The sequence below is a fragment of the Podarcis cretensis genome (genome assembly GCF_951804945.1).
Source record: "Podarcis cretensis genome assembly, chromosome: 8".
In the NCBI taxonomy this organism is placed as follows: Eukaryota; Metazoa; Chordata; class Lepidosauria; order Squamata; family Lacertidae; genus Podarcis; species Podarcis cretensis.
The window spans coordinates 13166837-13181758 of NC_137177.1; the positions used below are offsets into that span (position 1 = coordinate 13166837).

At 46.6% G+C, this 14922-nt stretch overlaps 1 protein-coding gene across 1 annotated transcript in view; it reads left to right on the plus strand.

Moving 5' to 3' along the window:
* LOC307221707 (phospholipase A2 inhibitor gamma subunit B-like) overlaps positions 1–12896 on the plus strand; it is a 49170-nt gene extending 36274 nt beyond the window's left edge. The window contains exon 5 of the mRNA XM_079986479.1: positions 12489–12896. Within this exon, the coding sequence (XP_079842605.1) occupies positions 12489–12550 (62 nt within the window). The 3' untranslated portion in view covers positions 12551–12896. The remainder of the gene's footprint in view (positions 1–12488) is intronic.
* The last annotated feature ends 2026 nt before the right edge of the window (positions 12897–14922 follow it).

Here is a 14922-nt window from a genome sequence, read left to right on the forward strand (position 1 = left end):
GCTCCATGCAATCGGAGAGGGCGCTTCGGAGCCAAACAGTCAATAGCCCTGGTTAACTCCACATTCCAGCGGGCCACCAGGGAATCAGTTGAAAGGCCATCAACATGGGATAAAGCATCCCCTACCACTCTCTGGAAACCATTTGGATCCATTAAGTGGCGGGGGCGGACCATCCGAATCGGTCCCACCTCCCTGCAGAGGGGAAGGGTCGCGGAGAAGTCCAGTTGCACCAGGAAGTGATCTGACCATGGCACTTTACAGTGATCCAGTTGCACCAGGAAGTGATCTGACCATGGCACTTCTTTTGTTTCACTTTTAGTTAGTGTCAGGTCACCAACATCCGTAGAGGTAAACACCAGGTCCAAGGTATGTCCACGGCTATGGGTTGGGCCAAACTTATTCAGGGACAGCCCCATGGAGGCCATGCTTTCCACAAAGACCCGAGTGGCCCCTTGTAAGGTCGTGTCGGCATGGATATTAAAATCCCCTAGGACAACCAAACTAGGCGTCTCCAGGAGAACATCCGCCACGACCTGAAGCAGCTCGGGCAGGGAATCCTTGGTGCAGCGGGGAGGTCGGTACACCTTATAAGAAGGCCTGGATGCACTTTTTAGCTTTTAGAGTGCAGCTCATGACCAGCCTCAGCACAGAGTCACCATTCACACATCAGGTGTTGCAGTATTTGGCTCTCCTGCATTTTATGGGTTGCACAGTAAAGTCCATCTGAATTCAGTCTTCTGCCATTTCCTTTTTCTGCAAGTCCCCTTATTCTAGAGACCCTTGTGCAAAATTTGTGGTGTGCAAGGCTCTTGAAGGCTGGGCCAGATTACAGCCACCTAAGTCGCCAGGTCACATTTGACATTCTGTGCACTATGCACAGCACCCTGAGATCAATCTGTTGGTCTAATTTTGAGGCGAGACTCTTTACGGCAGCATTTTCAATTGACTATTTCAGTGCACTGCGGGTGGGCAAAGTGGTGGTGCAGGGAAGGACTCCCAGGGGATTGCTTTTGCAGGATGTTCAGCTGTCCGATGCTGAGTTGGTCCTTACCATTCGCAATTCCAAAATGGACTAGTAGGGCAGAGGTGCCTTGATGAGGCTGCCTGCCACAGGTGAGCCTGGACCTTGTCCAGTTAAGGATGCCAATAAATGTTTGTCCCTTCGCCCACCTGGGGATGGTCCCTTCCTGGTTCAGGAGGGTGGGTCCCGGTTAAGGCGGCATCAATTTGCTGCAGTAATGCGCAAGGCGCTGGCAGCATGCGGCCTGTCGGCCAGCGAGTTTGCACCTCATTCCTTCCGTATTGGGGCAGCCACCACCGCTGCTCATTGGGGCATGTCAGTTGACAGGATTAAGGATCTGGGCCACTGGAGATCTGGAGCATACCGAGGTTATGTTCGGAAGAGGCATTGAGGTGCAGTTGCTAATGTTGTTTTGTTCATTCCTAGGTCCGCCTACCCTGCATGCCAGGATTGTCAGGCACAGCATTGTCCACTGGGCCAGCAAGAGGGTTGCGGAGTCTGGATTTGGACACAGGCTCAGGATTCCCAACCATGTGTATGTTTCCTGAGTATTCAGATGAGGAATGCATTGGGAGGAGCTTCTCCCAACGGTGTGGATGAAGGTGTCTGGGGAAGGCACGCCTGTGGCGATGGTGGTGCAGCTGGGCGAGAACGATTTGCAGGAAGCTCCCAGCTTGAGCCTGCGGACCCATATGCAGGAGGACTTGGAAGAGTTGAAGGCAGCTCTTCCTGGACTCAATATTTTTTGGTTGCAGCTGTTGCAGCAACATGCGTGGCAAGGAAGCCCATGCCCAGCTGCAACAAGAGGGCCCGGAGACGTGTGCAGAGCACAGTGGTCAAGAAGGTTCTGGCCTTGGGAGGGAAGGTGATCCATCACCTGGGCATTACCTCTTGTGATGCGTCCATTTGAAGGCTTGATGGGGTTCATCTGTCTGTGATTGGCAATGATCTGTGGCTGACCGCCATGGCCTAAATTCTGCCAAAAACCAAAACCAAAATTTGAGTCAAGTGTGGATTTATTTAGGGGGGAGGTTTCTGGGTCTGAACACGCAAATAGCATCCTACTGCATCAGCCAAAGTGCAAGTGCAAAATGGTTGCTGTGCTGGAAGAGAAGATGCAGCAACTTGAGGGCTGCCTAGCCACGCTTTGAACTACATTTCATTTCATTTCATTTCATTTATTCTATTTCTATGCTGCTTTTCACACACATGAGTCACACAGAGGCTTACAAACAAACAATAAAGAACATTACCCTATCAGAACATCACAATTAGAGCATTAATCAGTTAAAATAATAGACAATGATCAGTAAAACAATTAGAAAACATAACAAAAGCAATAATCTTCTCTAAAACACTATTAACAAAACAACTAAAAAAAAAAACATGAAACAGCACAACCAGAACAAAGGTCATATTATAAGATTCACAAAACACTACAGCACTCATAATCCACAAAACAATATTAACAAACATTAACAAACTAAACACTGTTCAATTCAAACAAACACACGAACATACACTCCCCAGCTGCATGACTCACAATTGTCCAATCAGTTCATCGAAAGATGCAACCACATAAAGCCCATTGCAGCACCTCCATTTTGAAGGTCCCTACAGGGCTTGTCCCAGCCAAACTTAGTGGCTTCCAGCTTATACAAAAACATAATAAAGCATAAAATGATAAAAGCCTTCCAATACAGAGCTGTCTTCGGATGTCTTCTAAAGGTTGTATAGTTACTTATCTCCTTGATGTCTGATAGGAGAGCATTCCACAGGGTGGGCATCACTACCAAGAAGGCCCCTCTGCCTGCTTCCCCACAACCTCATTTATTGCAGTGAAGGAGCCTTGAGAAAGCCCTTGGAACTGAACCTCAGTGTCCAGGCTGAATGATGGGTGTAGAGATGCTTCTTCAGGTATACTGGTTTGTGGCTGTTTATAGCTTTAAAGGCCAGCACCAACACTTTGAATTATGCCCAGAAACATACTAGGAGCCAGTGTTTGTGTTAAATTTTTTAATTCATTTTTAATAACATTCTTCCAATTAATGACAAATCAAATCAAATCAATCCATATTACAATAATAACTATACCACCACTTATAAATTTCAATAATAAATAATTTGGGGGGACTTCCCATGTTCTAGATGTCTAGAGATATTCATCCTCATTCGTGTCTCTGCATTTTCGGCTGTTTTTCCAAATTCAAAACTAATATTATCCATCCTGATTCTCCGTCTAATCTGTCATTTCTATGGTTCACATCTTCTGTAGTAAAGTTTTTTATTGTTAACACACAGCAGGGTTTTTTTTAATTCATCTTCTTCTCTGTCCAATTATTTTGGTGTTCAGTCCTCTTATTTCTCCTTTGACCATCATGTTCTCATTACTGGCACCAGGCTTCGTTCCAAAAATAGAGTTTATAAATGGCAAGTCAACAAATTCTCTCTGATGCCTCTTAATGGGGACCATCGGCTGGGTGAGGACTGCAGGGCCTGCTCCCTTCCAGGGCCTTTTCCAGCTGGCCCAGGGGGCGTGGCCCAGGACCTCTCTCCCGGCTATAAAGGGACTCCTGCTGCAGTGAGGCCTCGGACCATCGGCTGGGTGAGGACTGCAGGGCCTGCTCCCTTCCAGGGCCTTTTCCAGCTGGCCAAGGGGGCGTGGCCCAGGCCCTCTCTCCCGGCTACAAAGGGACTCCTGCTGCAGTGAGGCCTCGGACCATCGGCTGGGTGAGGACTGCAGGGCCTGCTCCCTTCCAGGGCCTTTTCCAGCTGGCCCAGGGGGCGTGGCCCAGGCCCTCTCTCCCGGCTACAAAGGGACTCCTGCTGCAGTGAGGCCTCAGAACATCGGCTGGGTGAGGACTGCAGGGCCTGCTCCCTTCCAGGGCCTTTTCCAACTGGCCCAGGGGACGTGGCCCAGGCACTTATTTGGAACAAACTTTTTGGGAAGGGTGGGAAGTGTTCTGCCATTCTTCCCTGTTCCAGGTGGTTAATGTGCTTTAAAATGTCCTCAAGCAGTCAGTGGCAATTTAAATTTAAATTTAAATTATTTTTTTTTCCTTTTTTCCATTGTTGGGGGTGGGTGGGATGGATATTTAGTTGGGGATTAATTTTAGTATAATTGTTCTGTTTCTTTTTGTTGTTGTTGTTTTATTGGTTCTGTATAGTTTGTGTTTTGTTTTTAAGGGGCGGGATCAGGGCTGCCTGGGAGTGGGGCCCCAGCCAACACGATGGCTGGGACAAGTTCCACAGGGGGGGAAGCAGTGGGACATCCGATCATGGGCAGGAGGCGGAGTTACGCTAAGACCAGACCATGTCATTACCGAGGAGGCAGGTTTAGTCATTGTTTGAAGACTATCCCTGCCTCCGGGTCTGGCCTTGACCAGATGGATACTGGAATCAACAGGGGAAACCTACATGACCTGAAGGTGTTGCTGTGTAATGCCAGGTCAATGATGAATAAAACCACTGCCATCCACGACCTGATTGTGGATGGAGGATTTGACCTGGCATGTGTGACAGAGACCTAGTTGGAGGAAGCAGATGGGCCTGTCCTTGCCGCCGCTTGCCCACCAGGTTTCTCTTACGCACAGCAACCCAGGTCATGTGGGCGGGGAGGGGGGTTGCAGTGATTTTTAGGAAGTCACTAGCTTGCACCAGGCGTCCTACTGGCAAGATCCAGTTTTCTGAGTGCATGTTCTGGAAGTTGGGCAAAAGGGGCAGTACAGGATTCCTTTTGGTGTACCGACCTCCCCGCTGCACCAAGGACTCCCTGTCTGAGCTGCTTCAGGTCGTGGCGGATTTTCTCCTGGAGACGCCTAGTTTGGTTGTCCTAGGAGATTTTAACATCCATGCCGACACGACCTTACAAGGGGCTGCTCAGGACTTCGTGGGAAGCATGGCCTCCATGGGGCTGCCCCTGAATAAGTTTGGCCCAACTCATAGTCATGGACATGCCTTAGACCTGGTGTTCACCTCTAGTGACGTGGGTGATCTGACACTAAGTAAAAGTGAAACAAAAGAAGTGCCATGGTCAGATCACTTCCTGGTGCAACTGAACTTCTCCGCGACCCTTCCCCTCTGCAGGGAGGTGGGACCAATTCGGATGGTCCGCCCCCGCCACTTAATGGATCCAAATGGTTTCCAGAGAGTGGTAGGGGATGCTTTATCCCTTGTTGATGGCCTTTCAGCTGATTCCCTGGTGGCCCGCTGGAATGCGGAGTTAACCAGGGCTATCGACTGTCTGGCTCCGAAGTGCCATCTCCGATTGCATGGAGCCCGGACAGCTCCGTGGTTTTCTTCGGAGCTGAGGGCGATGAAACAATCGCTGAGACGGCTAGAGCGTCGGTGGCAAAAAACTCACTCCGAATCTGATCGGACACAGGTTAGAGCTCAACGTCGAGCCTACCAAGTGGCGATAGCGACGGCAAAGAAGACTTTCTTCACCGCCTCTATTGCATCTGCAGAAAATAGTAGCAGGAGACTCTTTCAGGTGGTTCGTAATTTAACGGAACCACCTTTACCACCGGGGCCTTGTAAAGACCCCAAGATCTCCTGCAACGATTTTGCAAAGTTTTTTGCAGATAAAATCACTCATATTCGGAAGGAGCTAGACACCACCGTGGGAGCAGGGCCGGGGCGGGAGAGTGCTAGAGCTCTGTCTGGTCAAGTTGCATGGAATCAATTTCAATCCGTTACCCCCGAGGATGTGGACAGGCTGCTTGGACGCGTGAAACCAACCACCTGTCTCCTGGATCCTTGCCCATCCTGGCTAATAAAAGCAAGCCGGGAAGGGCTGGGCGATGGGCTCTGTGGGGTGGTGAATGCTTCCCTCTGTGAGGGAACATTCCCAGATCCGCTGAAAGAAGCGGTCATTAAACCGCTTCTTAAAAACATCTTAAGAAGTGAGTCCAAAATGACTCCCAGGCTGCGCACCTGGTCCTTCAGGGGCACAGTTACCCTATTCAGGACCATCTTTAGACCTGGCCAGTATGGCCAACTATCGCCCAGTCTCAAATCTTCCTTTCTTGGGCAAGGTGATTGAGCGCGTGGTTGCTGAACAACTCCAGGCACGCCTGGAGGATGCGGACCATTTGGATCCCTTCCAATCGGGATTCAGGCCTCATCATGGGACTGAAACTGCCTTGGTTGCGCTGGTTGATGATCTCCGGCGAGCTAGGGACAAAGGTGAGAGCTGTTTCCTAGTTCTGCTGGATCTCTCAGCGGCCTTTGATACAATCGACCATAACATCCTTCTGGACCGTCTAGAGGGGCTGGGAGTTGGGGGCACTGTTATACAGTGGTTTCGCTCCTTCCTCCTGGGCCGTGTTCAGAAAGTGGTGGTGGGGGATGAGTGTTCAGACCCCTGGGCCCTCACTTGTGGGGTGCCTCAAGGTTCCGTCCTCTCCCCCATGCTTTTTAACATCTATATGAAGCCGCTGGGAGAGATCATCAGGGGGTTTGGGGGACAGGGGGCGGGCTGGTGTGGAGGACTCCCTGGTCCATGAGAATTCCTTTTTTTTCTTTGTAACTGTGCAATAATCATCACCATTTTGTTTCCGTCTGGAGAGTGCCAGCCATACCGTGCTCTTAGACCCAGCATTCGTGTTGCTCACACCTTCATGCAAGCTGACAGATCACGGACTATCTGCGGGTCTGTGAGACAGACCTCCACCACCTTGGGGAGTCTGCCATGGCTAATTACTCCCATATCACTCCTGAATTACTGGCATGGCTATGGTCCATTTGTGTGGGAGGCAGCCATTTCCCATAGCAGGAAACCGGAAGCGCCGGGAGCCAGTGTTATATGGTTCCGGCAGCTGCTCCTACTCACCAATCTGGCAGCCCCACATAGTGTGCTGCAGTAGTCCAAGTGGGAGATAACCAGAGCATGCACCCCCTGGCAGGACAGTGCACAGGCAGGCAGGGTCTCAGCCTGCCTAACAAATGGATCTGGTAAACAGCTGCCCTGGACACAGAATTAACTTGTGCCTCCATGGACAGCTGTGAGTCCAAAATGACTCCCAGGCCATGCACCAGGTCCTTCAGGGGCATAGTTACTCCATTTAGGACCAGGGAGCCCCCATACATGCCCACCCTCTGTCCCCCAGAAAGAGTACTTCTATCTTGTTGACATTCAACCTCAATCCATTAGCTGCCATCCATACTTTTTTTTCCTGAGAGGAAGGAGTGAGTGGGGTTAGTGGTTGGTGACTTATTGAGATAGATATACTGGAATGAATGGGTGGATTATGTGTTTTGTATGTATTAGCTGAACAGACTAGGAGGAGTCATATTAAATTTTTGTGCATATGTAAATCAGGATTTGGCTGTGGTGTGTAGTGTTTAGTGCATGAAGGAAGGGGTCCCTGACTCTAAAGATATTTCAAAATGGTTTGCTGTGTTTTTTAAAAAATATATTATTGCAATGTATTGTAGTTATATTGAAAACTGCATTTTATTTTATTGTGGTTACTCAGTTTCACACACACACACACACACACAGAGAGAGAGAGAGAGAGAGAGAGAGAGACAGAGACGTGGGTGGCACTGTGGTCTAATCCACTGAGCCTCTTGGACTTGCTGATCGTAGAGTCAGCAGCTCAAATCCATGCGATGGAATGAGCTCCCATTGCTTTATCACAGCTGTTGCTAACCTAGCAGTTAGAAAGCATTCCAGCAAAAGTAGATAAATAGGCACCACTGGGATGGAAAGGTAAACAGTGTTTTTGTGCAAATTCAACTGGACTTAACTGTCCAGGAGACATTTAAACACACACACACACACACAGAGAGAGAGAGAGAGAGAGAGAGAGAGAGAGATTTTGTAAACTACTTAGGGACTTTTTTATGTAGAGTTGTACCTCAGGTTAAATACTTAATTCATTCCAGAGGTTCGTTATTAACCTGAAATTGTTCTTAACCTGAAGCACCACTTTAGCTAATGGGGCCTCCTGCTGCTGCCACGCCGCCGGAGCCCGATTTCTGTTCTCATCCTGAAGCAAAGTTCTTAACCTGAAGCACTATTTCTGGGTTAGCGGAGTTTGTAACCTGAAGCGTATGTAACCTGAGGTACCACTGTATTGAGTGGTATATAAATATAATAAATACAACATGAAAACAAAATTTATTTATTTGAGAAATTTATATACTGTCCTTCATCAATAGGTCACAGGACAGTTTACAACACAGCACCAAATAAACAACATAATATACCTTGTTGTTGTTGTTGTTTAGTCGTGTCCGACTCTTCGTGACCCCATGGACCATAGCACGCCAGGCACTTCTGTCATCCACTGCCTCCCACAGTTTGGTCAAACTGCTGCTGGTAGCTTCGAGAACACTATCCAACCACCTCGTCCTCTGTCGCCCCCTTCTCCTTGTGCCCTCCATCTTTCCCAACATCAGGGTCTTTTCCAGGGAGTCTTCTCTTTTCATGAGGTGGCCAAGGTCTTGGAGTCTCAGCTTCACGATCTGTCCTTCCAGTGAGCACTCAGGGCTGATTTCCTTAAGAATGGATAGGTTTGATCTTCTTGCAGTCCATGGGACTCTCTAGAGTCTCCTCCAGCACCATAATTCAAAAGCATCAATTCATCAGTGATCAGCCTTCTTTATGGTCCAGCTCTCACTTCCATTCATCACTACTGGGAAAACCATAGCTTTAACTATACGGACATTTGTTGGCAAGGTAATGTTCTGCTTTTTAAGATGCTGTCTAGGTTTGTCGTTACTTTTCTCCCAAGAAGCAGGCATCTTTTAATTTCAGGGCTGCTGTCACTATCTGCAGTGATCATGGAGCCCAAGAAAGTAAAATCTCTCACTGCCTCCATTTCTTCCGCTTCTATTTGCCAGGAAGTGATGGGACCAGTGGCCATGATCTTCGTTTTTTTGATGCTGAGCTTCAAACCATATTTTGCGCTCTCCTCTTTCACCCTCATTAAAAACTTCTTTAATTCCTCCTCACTTTCTGCCATCAATGTTGTGTCATCTGCATATCTGAGGCTGTTGATATTTCTTCCAGCAATCTTAATTCCGGCTAGGGATTCATCCAGCCCCGCCTTTCACATGATAAATTCTGCATATAAGTTAAATAAGCAGGGAGACAATATACAGCCTTGTCGTACTCCTTCCCCAATTTTGAACCAATCAGTTGTTCCATATCCAGTTCTAACTGTAGCTTCTTGTCCCACATAGAGATTTATCAGGAGACAGAGGAGGTGATCAGGCACCTCCCATTTCTTTAAGAACTTGCCATAGTTTGCTGTGGTCAACACAGTCAAAGGCTTTTGCATTGTCAATGAAGCAGAAGTAGATGTCTTTCTGGAACTCTCTAGCTTTCTCCATAATCCAGCACATGTTTGCAATTTGGTCTCTGGTTCCTCTGCCTCTTCTAAATCCAGCTTGTACTTCTGGGAGTTCTAGGTCCACATACTGCTTGAGCCTTCCTTGTAGAATTTTAAGCATAACCTTGCTAGCGTATGAAATGAGTGCAATTGTGCGGTAGTTGGAGCATTCTTTGGCACTGCCCTTCTTCGGGATTGGGATGCAGACTGATCTTCTCCAATCCTCTGGCCACTGCTGAGTTTTCCAAACTTGCTGGCATATTGAGTGTAGCACCTTAACAGCATCATCTCTTAAATTTTTAAATAGTTCAGCTGGAATATCATCACTTCCACTGGCCTTGTTATTAGCAATGCTTTCTAAGGCCCATTTGACTTCATTCTCCAAGATGTCTGGCTCAAGCTCAGCAACCACACTACCTGGGGTGTACGAGCCATCCATATCTTTTTGGTATAATTCCTCTGTGTATTCTTGTCACCTCTTCTTGATGCCTTCTGTTTCTGTTAGGTCCTTACCACGTTTGTCCTTTATTATGGTAATCTTTGTACGAAATGTTCCTTTCATATCTCCAATTTTCTTGAACAGATTCTGGTTCTTGCCTACATAACATTATGTTCATATATATAACTCAAAGTATTAAGGTAAAGGTAAAGGGACCCCTGACCATTAGGTCCAGTCGTGGCCGACTCTGGAGTTGCGGCGCTCATCTCGCTTTACTGGCCGAGGGAGCCGGTGTACAGCTTCCAGGTCATGTGGCCAGCATGACTAAGCTGCTTCTGGCGAACTAGAGCAGCGCACGAAAATGCCGTTTACCTTCCCGCTGGAGTGGTACCTATTTATCTACTTGCACTTTGATGTGCTTTCGAATTGCTAGGTTGGCAGGAGCAGGGACCAACGGGAGCTCACCCCATCGTGGGGATTCGAACTGCCGACCTTCGGATTGGCAAGTCCTAGGCTCTGTGGTTTAACCCACCCGCGTCCCCTACTCAAAGTATTAAGTCATGTGTAATAATACATCATGGAATATAGTACATAATAAATAACACAGGAGTGCCTGGTGTGCTCTGGTCCATGGCGTCGCGAAGAGTCGGACACGACTAAACGACTAAACAACAACAACAAATAATGCATAAAGAAAAGCCTTTCAACTTATTCACTTTGGCATCCCAGTAATAATCTCCACATCTCATCCCAATCAAAAAAGAGAAATTATTATCCATTCAGCTCAGATGCAACTATTAAACATAACACTTATTTATCAACAGCATTAAAGAGAAGAGAGAAAGAGAGTGAGAGAAAATAAGTGCAAAAGTAGCTCCTAATCTCTCTCCCCGTATAACAGACCATCTTCAGTTATCTTCTGGGAGTGTTCATTTTCTCACCTAGCCTTACAACCTGGTAAATCTCAGCTTCCCACAAGAATCTTGCCAAGATGTTGATGCCAAAAGGTTTCTTTGTCACCTCCTACAGTAAGTCCAGCTCTCCCCTCAAGAGTGAAATTCACCCATAGTGTGGGTAGAGTCTCTCCAGTCTATCTCAGGACAGCAGCAACTAAAATTGCTCCCTTTTCTTCATAAACTGGTTGCCAGACTCTTCAACTGCATTGCATCAGTGAATGGTTCTAGAAGCAGAATGCAGTGGAAACACTGCACATATCTCATAGGATTAGACAACTGGAGCCTAGGAATTAAAATAGAGACATCTGGTCTGGATTCATGTGTTGATTCTAATGGTTGCTTTTGGCAGAGTCGGATCCGCCCTACAATGGTTTGGTGTGCCCAGGCTGCATTTCTTCCAGCTTTGAAGATTGTCAGGACTCAGAGACTGTCAGATGTAGAGGTGAAGAGAATCTGTGCATAGAGTTTGTGATGGCTAACTGTAAGTACTATGGTTAACCATTGAGTCAGAGGTGGGAGGTGGACACAGTTTGCTAAGGTGTGTGGGTGGGTTGCTGTCTCATTCAGTCTGTGGCTTCCTGCCAGAAAATATATAGTATGTGTATGGGAAGGGGAGTTCACCCCCAAAAATATTAGCGTTCCAATAGCCTTTGCTTTGCATATAATGTGAGTGGGTGGCGCTGTGGTCTAAACCACTGAGCCTCTTGGGCTTGCCAATCGGCAGGTCAGTGGTTGGAATCTGCGTGATGGGGTGAGCTCCCGTTGCTCTGTCCCAGCTCCTCCCATCATGGCAGTTCAAAAGCACTCCGGTGCGAGTAGATAAATAAGTACTGCTGCAGTGGGAAGGTAAATGGCATTTCTGTGTGCACTGGCTTCTGTCATGGTGTCCTGTTGCACCAAAAGTGGTTTAGTCATGCTGGCCACATGACCCAGAAAGCTGTCTGTGGACAAATGCCATCTCCCTCAGTCTGAAAGCGAGATGAGCGCCACAACCCCATAGTCACCTTTGACTGGACTGAACTGTTCGGGGGTCCTTGACCATCTTTACTTATATGGATGAGACCAGGTGTTGGCAAGGTTTACGCTACCTGGGCCAGATCAATTCCATGGAGCCGCCTCTGTGGGTTGGATAGCGAGTGCACGTGAGCGTCCCCACCTGTGATCTCTGGCATCTGTGTGAGTCTGCACATGCACAGACGCAATTTCTGGTGTCTGCGTGTGTCATTTCCAACGCCACGGAAGCGAGTCCCTGTGTTGTGCCATGCTGTGCCACAGTGCGGCGCAGGAACTCACCAAGCAGGCAGCTCAGTTCTGGGGTGCCCCATGGGCCAGTTATACGGCCGCCGCTGTGGGCCACTTCTGGCCCATGGGCTACAGGTTGCTGGTGCCTGGATGAGACTATATGTATCTCTCTCTCTCTCTCTCGCTCTCTCTCTCGCTCTCTCTCCCTGTGTGTATACATACACACACACACACACACACAGAGAGAGAGAGAGAGAGCATTTCAATGAGCCTTAAAAAAAACTTAAAGCAGCCATGGATTTTGAATTCCATAACCATGTTGGTTGGATTTTAAACATCAGTATGATATTAGGATGTGATTTTAACATGTTTCTATATGCACAATACAGTTTATAATGATAAAAATGTTCCCATTCTCTGTCTCCTGCACCCTGTGACCTTGGTACTACTCAATGAATTGTATGACTATGCTTTTTTCTCTTTATTAGATGGCCTTAATCGTTCTGATAAGGTTTTCAAAGGCTGTGCCACATGGGATTTTGCACGCTAGCAAGGACATCAATGGATGATGACTTTTTTCGCAATATCAACCAATCACAATGCTGTCATACTGCAATACTACCAAAGTCCAACCTTGATGAGTAATTAGAAGATAGCAAAGTCTTCCCCTTTGACATCCATGATATGCAGCCACAGTGAAGGAGGAAGTTGCTTACCTGATATTGGGAGTGCAGAGAAAGTGGGGTTCACAGGTCTGCAGAGTCCCCTATTTGGCATTAGTGTAGGGTGAATGGGATGCAGGGATGGATAAGCTAAAGTAGAAAAGTGGGGCTTGGGGACTTTTCCTCATGATATTATAATGTATGGTTAAACTTCTCTTGATCATGATCACAATAAAATGGTATGGCAAATAAAACTGTGTTCTGTGTCTGTATTTGTCAAATAAAGAATAAGCTCTTTTTCTCATGTTGAAGCCCTCTGGACCTCTCATGGAGGGGGCACATGAAGAATTTGCCAAATAAAGGGTCTTTGGTGGTGTTGGGGATGGTGGTGTGGTGAAGGGCAGTCTTTGCAGAGGGAAGAAATGGGTATGGTTACAAAAGTCGGGTGGCAAGAGCCCAGGGCGTTCCAGGCACTCACACAAGGTTTGTGCTCCTTTGGAGAACTGAGACGTATCAGAGAATGTTGTGGCTTTAAGAAATATGGTTTATTCGCCTATTTAGACCTTCAGGTGAAGAATAGGCCTTTTAAGGTGGCATAGTACCCCACAGTAGTGTGGGCGGCCTTCTAGCAGTCTGCTCATAGAGGATCTCAATTCTTTTTCCTCCTTCTTCCTCCAGTCACCCTTGTTCCTGGGGTAGTTACCCTGGCAACCTTCCAAATCCCTAGTTTCTGGGCAGAGGGAAGGAGTTGCATTATTCATGTCCCTCAGTTGCCATATATTGTTCTTTGATGGCCATAGCTCAGCCACAGGAATTCTTCTGCAGCTTGCATTCTCCCTTTATATCCCAAACAAGCAAAATCTGCTGGTTTTTAAATTAAGGATTGTTTTTTATTTCCTTTGTTCCTTTTTATTTCCTTTGTTCCTACTTGTTTGTTTGTTTGTTTGTTTGTTTGGATCTGAGAGAGACTAGATCTAGACTGCAGGCGCTGTAATTTTCTATTCTTTATATACCGATTAATGGGTGACCTTTTGGAAGAAGATGAAGGAAGGGGGAAAGGAGACTTGGTTTGAAAACCCTAAACCTTTTTTTTTGTTTTTTTATATTTGCTTTTTTTATGAACATATATATGTGGATAATAGAAGGGCCTTTTGAAGAGGCTGAAGAAAGAAACACACTGCTGAGAGAGATGATTTTGGGGAATGGAAAAGGAGACATTGAAAACCTTTGTTTGAGTTAAAAAAAGAAAAAAAATGGAAAAATTGGGATTAAAAGCTTTCTTATTTCATTTTCTCTTTTCCCGTAGCCTGGGAAACTTTGTGAATAAGCTGCAGTCAATGGGAGAAAACAGGAAATAAGAAATCAAAACAACAGATAAGCGGGGGAAGCACAGTGTGAGAAAGGAGAGCAAGAGAATAAGGATGAAATATAGTGATACAGTGTGGCTGGAAAAATAATTGCAGGGGTTTTTCTATTTTGTGCTATTAAGGTAAGGTAAGGTAAGGTAAGGGGAATATGTAGGAGAAATAATTTTGAGGAGATATGGAAGGTGTTTGTAGAGTTTGTACTGTTGAAATGGAAAGGGGTCAAACCGTCTCAAGAGGTGTTGAAATTTTGGGAGGTCGGATAGTTACAATGGAATGGTCTCAGGGGTTGGGTGCATGTTTTTCCCCTTATTTATTTATTTATTATTCAGGTGATCAGGAGTTTTCTTCATCAGGCATAGGTAAACTCGACCCTCCACATGTTTTGGGACTACAAATCCCATCATGTGCCAAAACATGTGGAGGACCAAGTTCTCCTATGCCTGGTCTATATCATTCTAGAAAGCTGAAGAGTCTGAAAGGAGTTTGAGAGGGAATTGATGCATGAACAGCCTTAATTGGAGGAAAGTATAGGAACACTTTGCCAACACCCAGGAACAACAGGTTAAGCACAGTGTCACAAATTGCTAGAATTCTAATAGCACTATATCATGATTTAAAGCACAGTGTGAAAAACAAATTAAATCTCTTACCTCTCCCAAGAACCCCAAGGATACGTCTCTCCTAAGCTGTGCCAACCTCAATTTCACCACCCTGGATGTGGGGAAATGAGTGCCATCAGGTCACACTAGAATTCAAAGCTCAGCGCTGAAATGGGATTTCCAGAAGCCCAGGCAATTTAGCCAGATTTCCCTGAGAGTCAGCCGCATGAAATTTTGTGATAGGGGAGAGGGGTGTCTTTCCACAGTTTCCTTTGTGGTACATTAATAAAATGC